Source organism: Nicotiana sylvestris, chromosome 7 (assembly GCF_000393655.2).
Source record: "Nicotiana sylvestris chromosome 7, ASM39365v2, whole genome shotgun sequence".
Classification (NCBI taxonomy): Eukaryota; Viridiplantae; Streptophyta; class Magnoliopsida; order Solanales; family Solanaceae; genus Nicotiana; species Nicotiana sylvestris.
Genome location: NC_091063.1, coordinates 74,709,247 through 74,727,817, shown reverse-complemented (window position 1 = coordinate 74,727,817; position 18,571 = coordinate 74,709,247). Strand labels below are relative to the sequence as shown.

The following is an 18,571-nucleotide window of genomic DNA, read 5'->3' as shown; positions in this document are numbered from 1 at the left end:
CTGCGTCAAAGTCTTTCCGATCCCACTAACTATAAATTTTGGAGTTACCTCTAATTTCAAGACAATTGGGCCGAAGAAATTAAAGGAAACGTACCTGAAAACATACTACGAGAAGATTAGCATTAAGCCTAGCCTCGATTGCATCTTTTGGGTCTTCAAGCAGTGGGCCTCTTTTCCTGAAGATAATGGGCTTTGGATAAACTGCTAAGCCTTTTAGTCATTGTTTTGTTTGCATGTTGCATACTCATATTGGAGCCTGGACTAATTCGAATTCGCGTCACATAAGAATCTACTGGATTTTTTTTCATCGAAACGAAGACTTTTTAGTTAAAGGTGAAGGAATCTTATACATCACACCACAAGGAATCTTCAAGCAGTGGGCCTCTTTTCCTGAAGATAATGGGCTTTGGATAAACTGCTAAGCCTTTGTCATTGTTTTGTTTGCATGTTGCATACTCATATTGGAGCCTGGACTAATTCGAATTCGCGTCACATAAGGATCTGCTGGAATTTTTTTCATCGAAACGAAGACTTTTTAGTTAAAGGTGAAGGAATCTTATACATCATACCACAAGTAAGTTCTTATGATGAAATGTTACAGTTTTAATAGGCATTGTTAACAATGAGCTTAGCTCAGTGGCTGAACATCATATTCAAATTGCTCCTATTTGTTCAATTATTTAGAGAAACAAAAAGAATATAAGGTGGCAATAATTAAGTTTAATTTGCAAACATGAAATACACATGTATATTTTAGAGAAAAACATAGAATATCAAGTAGAGGAGATGAGCTCCACCCCAATTCATCTCTTACAAAAATGCATAAAATGATTCTCATTGATCTCTAATTTACAAGTTTGGTGGATTTACCTTCATGGGAATGAAACGAATGCGTTTGATCCTGTTTTCGTCAATTACATACTTCAGAAGATGTCCACAACAAAAGAAAGTTACAGCAAACGGAGACTAAATTTAAATCAAAAGGTTACAACACTCAGGTAACATCGTGAAAGAAAGAATTCAGGAGATAATGTTGATAGGCAAAGCCCTTGATATTACAGATACATTGGCAGTATTCTCTCTCCACTATACAAATTGAAGGTGGATTCTGTTAGCGAGTGTGTTTACTTATGTTAAAATCAAATGCCAATCATATTAGAATACAGACCACACACTTTCTAAAGATAGAACGAGAGTTCTATAAATATAAGGAAAAAAATTAGCCAATGCTTAAGCGAGAATCCAATGAACGCATGCTCGTTTGACGCCTTGGGATTCCAATCTCACAAGCATTCACTCTTGCTGCAAATCGGAGTGAACACAGGGACTCACCAGTAGAAGAAGGATCCGGTGCAACATTGACAAACATCAACGTCTTCGAGTCACCACCTAGACAAGGCTGATTAAAACATGCAACAGTCAGAAATAATATACTAAAAAATATAGGACACATTTCAAAATCATTTAAAAACAACCTAATCATCTTTTGGAAACAGATGCAACAGTCCATTGATTCTGCCTTAGAGCTCAAATAAATCAGATTGGAGCTAGAGCAATTTTACCTGGAGAAGATATGTAAGCTTTGAGTTTCTAAATGGCACATGCTCCTCTTTCTTTGCTAGAGCAAATATAACATCACTTAAAGACGATAGACTCTTGTTGATCGCCTGAATGAAAATCAGACGAAGTAGAGAATTGGTTTAGCAAAAATTTCTATCAAAACGGGAAGTTCAAGAAAAGAGAGTTGAATCAAATACCTGAGTTTCTTTCAACCTATCTCCAGTAGACCCACTCTTGGACAGACGCTCACTGCCAGCAAGATCAATCAAGTTGAGTACACCTTGTACTTGCTGCTCTGTGCTCTGCACATGGATATGAAACTATTAGTCAATATAAAATTCAAGTCCCGAAATAGGCGTCCCAAATCGGAAGATATAGACAATATTTTGCCATGAATGTTCTCACCTCATTAACACCGGAAATTCTCAAAGTGAAAACAAAATGACTTCTTGAAGAATTCTCGTTCATCTGAGTCTTGCCAACAGACCTACATAACACACAAATTCAGTAAAGCAAGGTTTTACAAAACACTTTTTTGAGTCCAAAATACAGGAAATAAAAGTTCCTCACTAGTTAACCCCAAATATCAAATAGAGGCATAGAACTAAAAAAACCTATTTTATGCTAAGGCTGATCACAAAAATAAAACTGATTTTAGAAAATAGATACTGAGAAAAAAATAGAAGATATATTTTCATACCTGCTTTGTGCAGCCCGCCTTAGAAGAGAAGAAACCTTGCTGCTACTATGAACATCTACAATTGTCAGGTCAGAGACATGGGTGTTGCCATTTACATCATGTTTGATTGTATATTGCTTTCCGCCGTTTTCTGGTCTGGAAGCATCGAAACCTGACAAAAGGTCCCGAATTGTTTCGTTGTATATTTCAAGCATAGAAACCTAAAAATAATATGGTAGATAATATCAGAAAAGAGAAACTAGTGGGAAAAACGATATCAAAAAGAGAAACAGACTAAGTAAAGAGATCAAGAAGAGTTACAATTTCTCACCTGCATTTCATATTTCCACCCTTGTGCTTGAAGAGACTGTCGGGTCTCAAATACCTGTTCTAAGGTGCGGGGTATTAGTCCTTTATTCTCTGGACTTTCTGGGTTTCCCATCATTGTATGTGTCTTGCCAGAACCAGTCTGACCATAAGCAAATATACAAACCTGGAAAAAAAACAGGGCAATCAGCTAGTGGATCAGTTTTTCTTTGCTTATTAATTGAATGATTTGACACATCTAAAGGAAATGAACCTTTTAATCCCTCCATTTCATTTTATAAGACGGTGTATGGTTGACGCTGAGTTTAAGGGGAAAAAGTAAGACTTTTGACACATTCAAAAAGTATCCTTAGTAGTACTTGCCGATCTTAAACATGCCATGACATTTTTATGGTCGTATTCATTGACGGTAAAATTAGAAGTTTATAAAGTTAAAGAGTTTCAAATATAGAAGGCCGGATAGCAAAAGGCACTTGTTGAGTTGTTGTTGCACTAGATTGTGCACGCCCCCCCCCCCCTCATGGGGTTCCCAACACTCTGACCCTGTGTGATCCTCACTTGCTCGGATGTGAATAACACATCAGTATCCACATCAGATAAGAATATGCCACGTCATTATTTTCTTTAAGAAAATTACTTCTAATAAAATCTCAAATCCAGCCCATTTATTACTACCGGAAACAGCCAATAGACCTCTCACACAGTAATTACTACCGGAAACAACCAGTGAACCTCCATCTTCATACCTCCATCACTATATGTGATCTCGCTGGAGTTCGAATTTTCGTCAGAGTTGAAAACCCCAACAACAAGATCGGAGTACTACCAGAAAGGAAGCTTCACCAGACCTCTCTATCACCATATCTTCACAATGTACCGGTTTCTCAAAACTATTCCAGACCCCACCTCATATTCTCTTTCTTTGACACCTCGATCTTTATTCCATAGAACCACCCACAAACCACCACTCATTTCCTCATCTTCAAGGCCTTCACCATTGCCATCAAAAACCAAAAATCTACTCCACTCTGGAAGGGCAGAAACTCATTTCAGCAACACAACTCGGTGCACAGCCACCATTATAAATTCATTCCTGTCCTCCAGTTTTTCCCATCACCTTCAGCCTTCACCTCTATTTCTTCCACTGCTTAAAGGAGAGAGATGGTCTTGTGAAGACACCATTTTCACAGTGGTTCACAAACAAGAAAGGGAGAGGACGGAAAGAAGAAGAAAATGGGGGGAGGCGTGGGGGAGGCGTGGGGGTGGGGAATTAGTTTAAGGATACATAATTTTTAATCCTTTTTCTTTTTCTTTTCATTATTCTTTTATTTTAATATGTTTCAATTAAAATCATTACATTCACTCGCTTTCAAAAGCATGTAACCACGCACTTTACCAAACTCATCAAAACAAAGGCCACATAAGCTTGGCAAGAGGTTAGAGGGATTTGAAACACTAGTTTTCACCGGGTTCAGGTCCAGGGTTCAAGGTTCGGAACAGACTAAAAAAGAAATAGTGCCACATAAAATGAATAGATGGGAGTAGCATTTCACACATAGAACACTAATGACCAGAAAACCACTATAGCAAAACCTAAACTGTTTTTCCTTATTAACACATGAAAATACAGAATTGCAGTCATGCACAAAGTTTAAAAATATATTACCTTATAACCATCAAGAGCACTCTGTACAAGTTGGGATATCTCAACAAAAACATCTTGTTGTGAAGCCTCGGGCGTGAAAACTTTGTCAAATGTGAAGGAATGCTTTTGCCCTTGAGTAATAGAAATATCAAATCAACTTTCACAGAAATTAAAGCGAAGTTAAAAGGAAATACAAATTTTATCTGCTTCAATGCGATAGAAACAAATACTGACCATTTTGTGCTACGTCAATCCCTCTCCCTTGTGATTCCATTGAGGTAGGAAAAGAGATGGCATTGGCTTCCGCACTAACACAGTCTTCGGATAATAAAGGTCTCACTCTGCAGAAAACCCGTATGTTGCCTTTCAATTCCTGCATTAGAAAGATTTGTAAGTGAACCTTAGGTGAACTTTCAGGATAGTTGCATATCATGGGTGCGAAATTTACCAGTATAGTATTGTGCAATTTTTTCCGAAGTTTCTCCCCTTCCACAACTTTTGTTTCTGCATCAGCAAGACGCTGCTGCAAATCAAAGATCATTTTCTTCTGCTCCTCATACTCTGTTTTTGTTTCAAGTGCTGACATATCGGACATCTGAAAAAAGTGTTAAAATATTAAGAGGAATGTCATTTAAAGCTTATGAGGTATAATAGACTGTAGAATTTTCAGAAAGGAAAATGAATCTCAATATGCACAGAGAAAGTGTGTTTTCACACCAAACTGTAACACACCTGTAACCTCTTCTCCGCAAAAGTAAGTTTTTCTTGCAATCTGATTATTTGTTCAGATTGAGACAGACATTGTGCCTGAAAAAAAAATCAAGAAATATGGCTATTTACTACAAATAAATATTGCTTTGAGATGTTCAGACATATAAACACAACCAGACGGACCTCCAGTTCGTTTGCCCTTACTGACATGTTCTCTAACTCAGCAACAGATTTCCCAGTACATTCCTTACATTTTTGTAATTCAGCGTTTAGAACCTGGACTTGATACAACTGTTGATCACGTTCATCCCTCATCTTTTGTAAATCCGCCCGCAAACATCCAACTTCATTTGCTAAAGTTTCTTTTTGTTTCACAGCCTCATCTTGAACAGACTTTGAAGTCAGAAAGGAAAAAGAGGAATATGATTCAGTAGATAACAAACAGCACCATTTGTCTTCTTCAGTTTACACAGCAAATGAAGAAATGACATTGGAGAAAAGCAATAAGCAAGCAAATACTGCCTTGGAGAAAAACACCATACCAAGAAAACCTACAAATCATAAACATCATCTAGAAATTTGACTAGTTCCCATATTGCCGTTAAATTCAGGTACCCGGTCATACAGTTAGTTGTTGGTACGGGTTGCAGAAATAACAAACTAAGCTTCAAGCAAAAGAAAGTAGTTTAAAAACTCCTGAAATGAAGTGGCATTTCAGATTGCTACAGAGACTATTTGCTCGATATATAAGTGCTCAAAAAGCGGAGATTGAAAAAGAAGCGCATAGATGTTGCTAACAATGGCAAAAAGATAACAAAAATGAAAATCCAAAACTTACTCTAGAAGAAGAGAGCTGTTCCTGCAAAGAAGTATAATGCCCCCTGAGGGTGCTGAGATTTTCAACAACTGCAGCTTTCTCCTTCTCCACACGCTTCAATGTTTCATTTGTTGAAGCAAGTTCAGACTGGAGCTTACTGTTGTACTGCTGTAAACTTGTATTGTACTCCTGTAACCGCTTGTACATTTCATTTAGTGATTGAATCTGCAGATATTATTAAGCACGATGTAAGTTCAACAAAGCAATTCACAAATACAATCCAGCCAAAACCAAAACAATACCTTGTACAACTCCTTACCTTTTGATTCGCACTTGAATTGTCTTGTTGAGATCTCTTGAGCTCTTCAGACACTGAAGCTTGCAGTTTCTCTACTGCATCTCTAGCCTCTTTCTCCCTACTAAAAGAATCCATCGCTTCCTGATCAAATTGTTAAGCAATTCAGAGACAGTTATATTTTATATGCTACAGGGGAAAGCTCCAACAAAGATCCCAAGATAAAGAAACATGATCTTTGCCCTGCCAGTCCTACCAATTTGGCTGACTCCTCTTTTGCACACTTCTCTTGCAGAGCTTCAATAGTTTTCCTCAACTCCATTATGATTGAGTTCAATTCTTCCTCTTTGGCTTTCATAAGCATCTCTAACAAAACGCAAAAGAGCTAAAGTAAGTCAGTAATTCATTGGACTAGTGGTGGAGCTAGAAATTTATACAAGGGGAATCATAAAGACACTACAATGTCACACCTAGAATTTGAACCTTGATCAAAAGCAATGTTTGACCCCCTTCGCCACTACACTAGAACTTTTCTTTATATGAAGGGATTCAGCAATTCATAATTTAACCAACAAAAACTTATTTTTTCTCTATTTGCACATATAATATTTCGACAAAGGGGATTCAACTGAACCCCCTTATTCCAACCTAGCTCCACCCATGCATTGAACAGCACTATGATATACAAGAGGAACACACAATCATACCCATTTCGTTGCATTTCTTTTCTGCTGAGTCTAACAAGGTTCTAAGTGATGCCTGTTGTGTGACATGGTTGTCTTGAAGCTGCTGGAACCACTTAACGCATAGCTTAAGCCTTCTTATGTATTCTGACATGAGATCGCACTTTTCCTAATAGAAACAATAGAAATTTACACATCAGTAAACTTGCAGCATAAATCTATTTTAGCATTTATCTAATTAATTAAATCAACATATCACACCTTAGTGTTAAACTTGTTCTTAGTTTTCAATTTTTCAGCGAGTAAAGCTTCAACATCCTCTTTAGTAAACTCAAAGGCGGGGCTATCTGAACCGGCAGTACTTGGCGGTCCACTAGTAGGAGTCAGATCTGGTTGAGCCACTGCATTCACCACTGCAAATGCTTGCCTTGTTGGTCTACCAGCGGTCGTCGGCATTCTGGGAATCGCAATTTTTCTCTTCTTATCTACTGATATTTCATCTGTTGCGTACTTGCTCTGCAAAACCCAAAAATTTGGGAACATAAAACCGGAAAATCAAACACAAAATATATGTATACAGAGGAAAAATAGAGTGTTGAAAGTAAAAGCTTTGCTTACATTGGAAGGACTAGAAGGAATTGGGGCTTTGTTCTGGTTCCTAGGAGGAGCCATTTTTGAAAAAAATTGTAATTATGAAATGGTAAGTAGTGAGAGAGAAAGAAGTTAAAATCAGGGATTTGATTTTGGGGAAGCTTGAGGGGGTGTGGGTCCGTGGATTGTAATCGAAGCTATCAATAATACACTATCACTGCCGTTGCTTTGAATTGCAGTAAACTGAGAAAGACACACACAGTGATGAATTTAGAAAAAGAAAAATATTATACGAAGAAGAGACACATCGTCTTGTCTCTCGCTCTGCAACCCTAATTGGTAATTTGGTCTGTTTGAATCGACGGAAGTTAAGGTTAAAACGACGCAGTGTCGAAGAGCCTACGCTGGGGACTCGGGAGTATTTGAATTTTTTTGAAATGAGAGCAGGCGCTAGGGGCATTTTCCATTCGTTGAAATATTCACTACCAATTATACCCCTAACGGTCCATTTAATATCATTATACTTGGACCCTTTTTTTTACTTTTTTATTTTGTTTTGTAACTCCAACTTTCATTTGAAACATATCAATTTCACGTCTCATTACAAATAGTAATTATATGATCTTTCCACGAGAGTTCAGTAAAAAATAACACAAATAATATTAAAACACGTGAGATTTTTATATGGTCATTTTCTTCTAAAGGAGATCATTTCTATTAAAAAAATATATTTATATATTTAAAAATAATATAATTTTAAATTTTTCGTTTTACCTAAAATATTATTATTTTATGAATTAACCTAAACAGCCACCGCCCGACTGCTTAAATTAAAAGTAATCAGGCATATGCATAACATTTGTATAATTCATATATAAGAGGTGTATAACTCTATATAATTAAAATATAATTTATGTGTCTCGGTTATGAAAAATAAACAGTGAAGATAGACTATTTGTATAAATATCCCTTATTTTATAGGTACAAAAATTTAAGTGACATTTAAAGTCACACGTGTCAAACTCTATGTTAAGTCAAATATTACCACATAATTAAACGGCTAGTACTTTTTTATCTTCTTTGCGTTTCGCCGGCCAAGGATTCAAGAAATACTCGGACTAGGCTCCATATGGCGCTTGAAAATCTTAGGTATAGCTATTAATTACGACTATCAAAATATTCCAATATCATCACATCTTTTGTTTCTTTTTTTACACATTTAAAAATTGTGTACTCTTAATTTATTTGGATTAAATTACATTACACTAATAATGGCTCATGAGTAACCCTTATTTAATTATGGAACTTAACCCTTGAAAGTTGAAATGGTGTGTGTAAATAATCTTCTTAGGGGTCGTTTGGTTGGAATAGGGCTTATATCGGTATAAGTTATGTTGGGATAAGTTATACTGGGATTGTTGTTTATTCACTGTTTGGTATGTGTATTAAGAATGACAATTGTATAATTTCTAAGAAGAAAGTATAAGTTATACCGATGTTAATTTTAACACCAAGATAACTTATACCTGGTTTGCTAACCAAACAAAGTATTAAGGTGTTATTAAATTTTTATACCACCCATATACCTTCTTATACCTTATACCAAACGACTCATTAGTAGCATATTAAGGCCCCGTTTGTCCATAAAAAAAATTCAAAAAGAAATTTCAAAGTGTGTTTGTCCGTAAAATTTTACAAATTTTTGAAATTTTTTCGAAAACGAGTTTTCAAAAACCAAAAAGTGATTTTGACTATTTTTTCAAAATTTTCAGAATTTTTTTCCCCACTCACAAAACTATAACATTTTTTCAAGTGAAATGCATGTCCAAACATAATTTTATTTTTTCATATACCATTGTTTAACTTTGTGTACGGGTAAAATTGGGGGTAGAGCTTTCCCCGATTTCCCGATGAGAGAACAAAGGGGAAGCATGGCTCGACGTGATTATAATTGAGGCCAGGAACCCCTCGTATCGAGACCCAGGAGGAATGAAAGAAGTATCTGAGATCGGACACGGCAATGCGACGTACCCCGGACAAAGAATGGCTTCAGGACCTCGAGAGATGCGGTGAACGGTTATGCATGACAGATAGGGTGCGTAATATTCGCCCTCAATCGGATTTTACGGCGCAAATCCCGTTCGATAACAATTATAGATCAACAATTACCGGAAAAATAAGATTTTTACTTTTTTAGACTTGTACTAGGACTGAAATTCTCCTACTATATAAAGGAAAAGTTTTTCTTTAGTTTGAAACATTACAACACGTATTTCAAAGCAAAAAGTTTGCTTTCATCTTCTAGCTATTGTTTAAGGCATTACTCATTTGTTCTTTTCTTTACTCACGACCGAGCTTGTACCGAGGGTCCAATCGGGGACGAGTTCCACTAGTCAATTTAAGACCAGGCTTGAGCATTACATTGCGATTGGTTTGATCATTTATTTTGTCTTCAATTCATATATTTGTTATTCTTAATTATTCGTATTGGATTAAACCACATATCCTTTAAACCGCGTACAAATTTAATTGTTACTCATTCTTGGGGTAAATAAACTTAACTCAAAATACTACTTTTATTCCCTAAAATTCCTGCTAAGCATTTTCAATGATGATAAGAAGATCATACTTCCTTAATTTTACTTTGTCACATCTTAAAACCAAAAAGTTATTATAAAAGCTAAAAACTAAAAAGTTATATATTGGCTTCAAAAAATTACGCTTTTTATTATTATGAAATAAATATCAAGTCTAAAAAATGAGAGTTGTAAATATTTGATCATTAATTAAATTTGGACGTACTCTGAGATTTTAAATGAAGTAAATCAAAATATTATACTATAAGTAATGGGAATGCTTTATACATCGAATGTAGCATCTGAATTGTAAACCAGACTAATACTCAATATATGATTTTATTATTGGCTTTTGTATTATGTGAAAGTATTTGAGTATCAAATTGTATATGAATAAAATAGGACTTCGTCCGATTCTGCCATTTAATCGAAGACCAGGTAATTACGTTGAGGGTCAGTCTCGTAATGAATCAGGCTAGAGCACTAAGATAAATTATCAAGCTCGAGAATCGAGGTGCTCGTCAAGATCGAGGCCAACAACGATCGAGACCATATATGACAGACTCCGAACGAAGCGCAATAACGGAAATGCGAGATATACGTAATCAGTCGAAGATCACAACGGAAATCCCGAAATAGATCAAATCAAGGGCGGTTGTTTAGGCTAATCATGGGATTTACTTCTGTAATTAGAGTTATACAATAATTAGGACTCCTCTACTATATAAAGAGGAGTCTCCATAATTTTTAGACACCTTACATTTACGAATATCAAAGCAATATAATATTTCTTAGCTTACATTCTTGTTCATTAGTTTATTGTGCCTTTAACTATTCTTGCATAACTAGCTCGAGGGTGCCCGAACTCGAGTGCTTTGTCCAAATGCTGGTTTGCTTTATATTATTGTCAGTTTGCATCACTTATTTTTACGTTTTTCAATTGGTATTAGGTGAAATCGCATATCCTTAAAACTACATTATAAGTTTAGTTGTTATCCAATTTTTAAGGTAAACAGTTTGGCGTCCATCGTGGGGCTAATGATAATAGTGATTATATAGTATTAACCCTCATAACACACACTACTTTTACGCTTGTTCTCGTAAGTGTTTTTGATTTTAGGAATCAACATGTCGAACTCTTAAGTAGTGCCCACTCATACAGATACCGACCTTAGTCTTCATGGCGAGAATGAGCACATAGTCACCCCGGGAAACAGAGTACCTCCAATCAATCCCGATGGACCACAGGCTGTAGATCCAATCGATGTCAGTTCTCGTGTCGCCATTCATAGAGATTTAGGCACCGACCTTGAAAATAGTATCCGCAGAGACACCCGGGCAGCCGATCAGAATGCACAGAGTGGTGAAGAAGGCAAGATTAGCCTTCAAATGATATTTGACATGTTACAAACTCGGCAGGTTGTGATAGCGCAACTCCAAAATCAGAATCGAGCACCAAGCAGAATCGAACTCGATACATCATAGGAAGTTATTCATAGTGTCGAATTTGTACGGTTGAATTGAACGATAATGGATCGGGAACTGACCCTGCCATCATGAAGATGCTCGAGGAGCTCACTAAACGGATTGAATCGGGAGAAAAGAAAATCGAGGCTAATGATAAAAATGTAGAATCATACAACTCACGGGTTGATCAAATATCGGGGGCACCCCCGATTCTAAAGGGCTTAGATTCAAAGAAGTTCGTGCAGAAGCCCTTCCCACCAAGTGCGGCTCCGAATCCCATTCCAAAGAAGTTTCGTATGCCAAAAATTCGCCAAGTACAATGAGACCACTGATCTTAATGAGCATGTCACTTCTTATACATGTGCAATAAAAGGAAATGACTTAGAAGATGATGAAATTGAGTCTATTATGTTGAAAATGTTTAGAGAAACTTTATCAAAGAGGACAATGATATGGTACCATAATTTTTCACCAAATTACATCGATTCCTTCGCCATGCTAGCTGATTCGTTCGTAAAGGCACACATCAGAGCAATAAAGGTCGCGACTAGTAAGTCAGGCCTCTTCAAAGTGAGACAAAAGGACAATGAAATGCTAAAGGAATTCATATCTCGGTTCAGATGGAACGCATGGACCTACCCCCGGTTACCGATGATTGGGTTGTCTAACCCTTCACTCAAGGTTTGAACGAGCGAAGTTTGGTAGCATCACGTCAACTAAAGCAGAATTTGATTGAATATCCGACGGTGACCTGGGCCGATATGCATAATCGATACCGGTCAAAGATCAGAGTCGAGGATTATTAGTTGGGGGCCCCTTCTGGTTCCGTTTACCCAAATAGATCTGAAGGCAAGATTCAAAGAGACATCGACAGAGAGCCCTGATCGAACAGAGATCGGTACCAACCATATAGCGTAGATCGTAGAAACAACGGACTAGGGCGTAATCCCATTCGAAATGATCGAAGGAATGATCGAGGTCAAAATTCTCGAGGACTCATGAGTAAGAGTGGCTTCGATAAATATGTCGAGCCTAAATAAGCACCATGGTTATCAGAATACAACTTCAGCATCGATGCTTCGGGTATTGTCTAAGCCATTGGACGAATCAAAGATACAAGATGGACCCGACCCCTATAGACCGATCTAGCTCAAAGGAATCCAAATCAAATGTGCAAGTACCATGGAACCCATGGTCACAGAACCGAAGATTGCAGACAGTTAAGGGAGGAGGTAGCTCATTTATTCAACGAGGGTCACCTTCGAGAGTTCTTGAGTGACCAAGCTAAAAATCACTTCAAAAACAGGGATGCAAACAGGAAAAATGAACATGAAGAACGCAGCACGTGATTCATATGATCGTTGGTGGGGTTGATATTCCCCAAGGCCTGATATTCAAATGCACCAAAGTGACAATCACAAGGGAGAAGCGTACCCGTGACTACTTACCAGAGGATACCTTATCTTTAACCCATGAGGATATAGAAGGGATCGAACAGCCTCACAAGGACGCACTGGTAATATCTATCCTTATGAATAAAATTCAAGTTAAATGTGTGTTGGTTGCTCCAGGTAGCTCGAAGAACATTATTTGATCGAGAGTCGTAGAGCAGCTCAGCCTTCAGGATCAAGTTGTGCCTACAACTCGAGTACTCAATGACTTCAACATGGCGAGTGAAACTACCAAAGGAGAAATCATTTTGCCAGTAAACGTGGCCGGAACTATCCAAGAAATAAAGTTCTATGTAATTGAAGGTGATATGAGGTACAATGCGCTGCTCGGAAGACCTTGGATCCATAATATGAGGGCAGTACCTTCAACGCTTCATCAAGTCTTGAAATTCCTAACACCGGAAGGAATCAAAACTGTGTACGGCGAACAACCACCAGCCAAAGAGATGTTTGCAATTGATGAGGTAATATTAGTATTGGCAATAATATCAATAAAGGGATCAGAATCAAAGGAAAAGCAGGAAGTCAAATAGCAACCACAATCGCCGGCCTCGACCAGATCGAAACAACAGGAAATTATTAAGGATGATAATTATATGATACCTCAAACCTTCGTAATCCCCGATGATTCCGATGCCACGAAGTCAACAGTTGAAGAGCTGGAACAAGTCATATTGATCGAGCATCTGCCCGATCGAAAGGTATTACTGGGCACGGGGTTAACTCCCGAGCTCAGGGAAAAACTCATTAAATTCCTTATTAAAAATATGGATTATTTTTCTTGGTCCTACCTTGACATGATAGGGTTCCCACCGGATATTACCACTCATCGATTGAGCTTGGATATGAAGTTCAGACCGGTAAAGCAAAAGAGAAGGCCATAGTCCGAGGTAAAGCATGCATTCATCAAGGATGAGGTAACCAAACTTCTCAAAATAGGATCCATCCGGGAAGTAAAATATTCCGAATGGTTAGCAAACGTAGTCGTAGTCCCCAAGAAAGGGAATAAACATAGAATGTGCGTAGACTACAAAGACTTAAACAAAGCATGCCCCAAGGACTCTTTTCCTTTGCCGAATATCGATCGCATGATCGATGCCATGGCCGGCCACGCGATCCTTAGCTTTCTCGATGCCTACTCCAGGTACAACCAAATACAAATGAGCCCGGAGGATCAGGAAAAGACTTCGTTTATTACTAAGTATGGTACTTATTGCTATAATGTAATGCCGTTTGGAATAAAAAATGCTAGTGCTACTTACCAATGTTTAGTAAACCGAATGTTCAAAGAACAAATAGATAAATAAATAGAGTTTTATATTGATGACATGCTAGTTAAGTCCCTGCGTAGAGGACCATTTAACACATTTGCAGGAAACCTTTGACATATTGAGAAAATACAACATGAAACTCAACCCCGAGAAATGTGCATTCAGGGTCAGTTCGGGCAAGTTCCTTGGTTTTATGGTATCAAATCGAAGGATCGAGATCAACCCCAATAAAATCAAGGCAATCAAAGACATCACAGTCATGGATAGCATTAAGGCCATATAAAGATTAACGGGACGGATAACCGCTTTAGGCTGGTTCATCTCGAGGTCTTCGGATTGAAGCCACGGATTCTTCTCACTGCTCAAAAAGAAGAACAATTTTACTTGGACCCCGGAATGCCAACAAGCGTTAGAATAGTTAAAGCGGTATCTTTCGATCCCCCCATTGCTTCACACTCCGAAAGCGGACGAGCAACTTTACTTATATTTGGCAGTCTCAAAAGTTACGGTAAGTGGTGTCCTAGTTCGAGAAGAGCAAGGTACGCAATTTCCTATTTACTACGTTAGCCGAACTCTAGATGAAGTCGAGACCCGGTACCCACACTTAGACAAGTTAGCGCTTGCTTTGATAAGCGCCTCTAGGAAATTGAAACCATATTTTTAATGTCACCCAATTTGTGTTGTAACCACTTACCCCCTTCGCAACATTTTGTATAAGCCCGAACTCTTGGACCGACTGGCCAAATGGGCCGTCGAAATCAGTGGGTATGATATCGAATATCAACCCCGAGTGGCCTTCAAGTTCAAATCTTAGCAGACTTCGTGGCCGACTTCACGCCTGTCCTCGTACCCGAGGTCGAAAAGGAACTTTGGTAAAAAAAAATGGGTACGTCTTCAGGGGTTGGACCCTTCTCATAGATGGAGCTTCAAATGTAAAGGGGTCCGGTTTAGGTATCATTTTGAAGCCGCCCACAGGCAATATAATTGGACAATCCATCAAAACCCCCAAGTTGACTAATAATGAGGCCGAGTATGAGGCCATGATTGCAGGTCTCGAGCTGGCTAAAGTTTGAGAGCATAGGTCATCGAGGCCAAGTGTGATTTCCTACTCGTGGTTAACCAAGTCAACAAGACCTTCGAGGTTCGAGAAGATCAAATGCAGAGGTACTTGGACAAACTTCAGGTAATCCTACACCAGTTCAAAGAATGGACCCTACAACATGTACCTCGAGAGCAGAACAGTGAGGCTAATGCCCTTGCAAATTTAGGGTCATCAGTCGAAGATGATGAAATTAACTCGGGGGATTGTCGTACAACTTTCAAAGTCAGTAGTCGAAGAAGGCCATGCCGAAATAAATACCACAAGCCTAACTTGGGATTGGAGGAACAAATATATCGATTATGTAAAGAATGGGAAGCTTTCGTCGGACCCTAAGGAATCGTGGACTCTGCGAATGAAAGCTGCACGATTCACATTGGCCGAAGATGGAACATTGTATAGAAGGATATTTGATGGGCGATTGGTAATATGTTTAGGTCCGAGAGAAACCGATACATCCTACGAGAAATTCACGAGGGTAATTGAGGGAACCATTCCAGTGCCGAATCACTGGTTCACAAAGTAATCAGAGCAGGGTATTATTGGGACAGTATGGAAAAAAATACTAAGGAATTCATTCAAAAATGCGACAAATGCCAAAGACATACACCGATGATCTACCAGCCCGGGGAGCAACTTCATTCAGTCTTATCCCCAGGGCTGTTCATGAAATGGGGAATGTATATCTTCGCCCCTCTGCCATTTGCCCCAAGTAAAGCTAAATTCATTCTATTTATGATTAACTATTTTTCTAAGGGGTTGAAACACAGGCTTTCGAGAAAGTCAGAGAAAAAGAAGTTATAGACTTCATTTGGGATCACATCATATACCAATTTGGGATACCTACCGAGATAGTATGCGACAATGGAAAATAGTTTATCGGCAGCAAAATAATGAAGCTCCTCAAGGATCACAAAATAAAAAGGATACTATCGACACCGTATCATCCTAGTGGGAACGGACATGCCAAATCAACAAACAAGACCATCATTTTGTATCTAAAGAAAAGATTGAACGACGCTAAGGGAAAATGGAGAGAAATTTTGCCCGAAGTCCTTTGGGCATATCGAAGAACGTCGAAATCTAGTACGGGGGCAACACCGTTCTCCTTAGTATATGGCGCTGAAGCCCTAATCCCGGTCGAAGTCGGGGAACCTAGCATCAAGTTTTGATACACAACAGAGGATTGAATTATGAGGCTATGAGCACAAGCCTCGAATTGCTAGATGAAAAATGGGAAGCCACCCTCGTAAGAATGGCATCACAGAAGCAGCGTATCCAAAGATACTACAACCGAAGAGCCAATTTTCGCCACTTTCTAATCGGGGACTTAGTTCTGAGAAAGTCACCCTCAACACTCGAGACCCAAACAAGGGGAAACTTGGCCAAATTGGGAAGGTCCATATCAAGTCCTCGGTGTCATCGAAAAAGGATCTTACAAACTTGGCACGATGAACGGCGAACAATTGCCAAATAATTGGAACATATCACTCCTCAAACGATATTATTGCTAAGGTATGACTCTCTCCTTTTTTTCATTTGTATTTGATACTAACCTATTGTAGGTGTTCGATCAAAGACATCGATAAATTCTTCAAAAAGACCTCAGGTTTTAAAGCACGCATTGCACTCTTTTTCCCTTAGATCAGTTTTTGTCCCAAATGGGTTTTTCCAGCGAGGTTTTTAACGAGGCAACAATTGTTTGTGCTACCTGGGGACAATTCAACAGTATCTAAGGCTTCTTTACAATTAAACTCGAATACTGGGAGGCATCACCCTCAGATGTAATCACTCTCAGATGTTATGTTCTCAAGGAAAATACTCCATATCAGCAAGTCTCGATATGCAAAATTTTGTAAAGGGCCAAATGGCCAAATGAGCAGTGTCCTTGTAGATTACTCGAGTGCCGATGGCAAAACATGTACGCATGTAAGATTTATGGAAAGAAGTATTTTTCCTTACCATATGTTCCATGCCTTAGTGAAATTTCTACTTTACTTATGATCTATTGCGGAAGCCGGCTCAAGTGTTGATCGCAACTAAAGCTCAAGCTATCAACCCTATACTCAGGGACTGCTGTCCAAAAATTGACATGTTCGAATTATTAAACTCCGAGACCATAAGACCTTGAAAAGACAATCCTCAGTTTTATAGGCCACGACCACCCTATTAGGGGACTGACATTTCGAATAAGATCGAAGTATAATTGAGAAACAAGTCCAAAGGGCAAATCTCAAGTTAAAGGCTATGACCAAACTAACACGAATCGGAGACGTCTGAATTAAGTAATCAAACAAGCCTCCAAATATTTTCATAAAACCGGTTTAAAAGGGCTACCCTCGGCAAATTTACATAGGGTTTCGATAATATCAACCCTCGAAAACCTTAAGAGGTAACAAATTGTTCGAAATCTCGAAATAACTTATGCTAAGGCATAACAAAGTTTTTCCATAACACTGAATCCTAATGGGTACGGATTTATCCCGTGCTAAGGCATAACAAATTTTTATATGATTAAACTTTTTAAGCCGAAAAAGAGAAAAAACCCGCTATTTTAAGGCCATCTCGGCCTAATTCAGGAGCCTAAGGGCCATTATATTGTTGAGTTCGAGGATTCACCCTCGCTCAACCGAAACCTAAAGTTTTTTCTACTCTGAGTTTGATTAAGTACTCACTCGATTATAGAGCCTATACTAATCTGACTTCGATGAAATTTTCGCAAGGCAACGAAGTGAGTCAAAATTCTCGCAAGATATAAAGTATATCATAATTGTCATAAAGGGAAAATAAAACAAAGTTTTCATAAAACAGAAATTGGAGACAAATCGGAAAGAAAAAGCATCTTTTATATATGCAAAAATATTTATAAAGACCACTCAGGGTCTTACATACAAATCCAAAAGAAAAAAGGAAAAAAATTCTAAGTTCCTAATCTTCCCCAGGAGCCTCAGCTTCATCTTTCCCGCTCTCGGATCCACTCATGCTCCCAAAGTCATCATCATCGGAAGAAAGCAACACTCTAGCATCAGCCTCAAGTATTTTTGTGTTCTTGATATCGGCAGCAAGGTCGAAGCCACGAGCATGAATCTCCTCGATATTGAAACTTGGCATGCTCAACAAGCCAATATGATCGATTAAGGGATGTGTCAGTAGCTGCCTTTGCTCGAACTTGAGCAGCTTCAGCATCAGCTCGATAGATAACCACCATAGCCTCAGCTTCAGCCTTTATTCTTCCGGCCTCAGATGTGGCCTTTGCAAGCTCGGCGGCCAACCGAGTCTCGAGCTCCTCAATTTTCTTAGCTGCCAAGCTCTCCTCCTTCATGATTTAGAGTTAACGCTCAACCGAAGATAGTTGGGCTCGAGCAGTATCCTTCTCTAAGGTGAGGCCATCCATGTTCT

The 18,571-nt window shown here is 38.5% G+C and overlaps 1 protein-coding gene across 1 annotated transcript; it reads right to left on the bottom strand.

The window, feature by feature from the left end:
• Positions 1-999: 999 nt before the first annotated feature.
• Positions 1,000-7,773, bottom strand: LOC104235357 (kinesin-like protein KIN-14N). The gene is made up of 17 exons (XM_009789097.2): positions 7,336-7,773; positions 6,979-7,233; positions 6,742-6,886; positions 6,291-6,400; positions 6,059-6,178; positions 5,761-5,964; positions 5,106-5,315; positions 4,944-5,018; positions 4,660-4,806; positions 4,446-4,584; positions 4,233-4,342; positions 2,571-2,732; positions 2,261-2,460; positions 1,966-2,047; positions 1,758-1,862; positions 1,563-1,667; positions 1,000-1,399 (listed from the first exon to the last, which is right to left on the bottom strand). Exons 1-17 carry the CDS (start codon positions 7,387-7,389, stop codon positions 1,220-1,222), a joined length of 2,403 nt encoding a protein of 800 aa, XP_009787399.1. The 5' UTR covers positions 7,390-7,773; the 3' UTR covers positions 1,000-1,219.
• Positions 7,774-18,571: the final 10,798 nt, after the last annotated feature.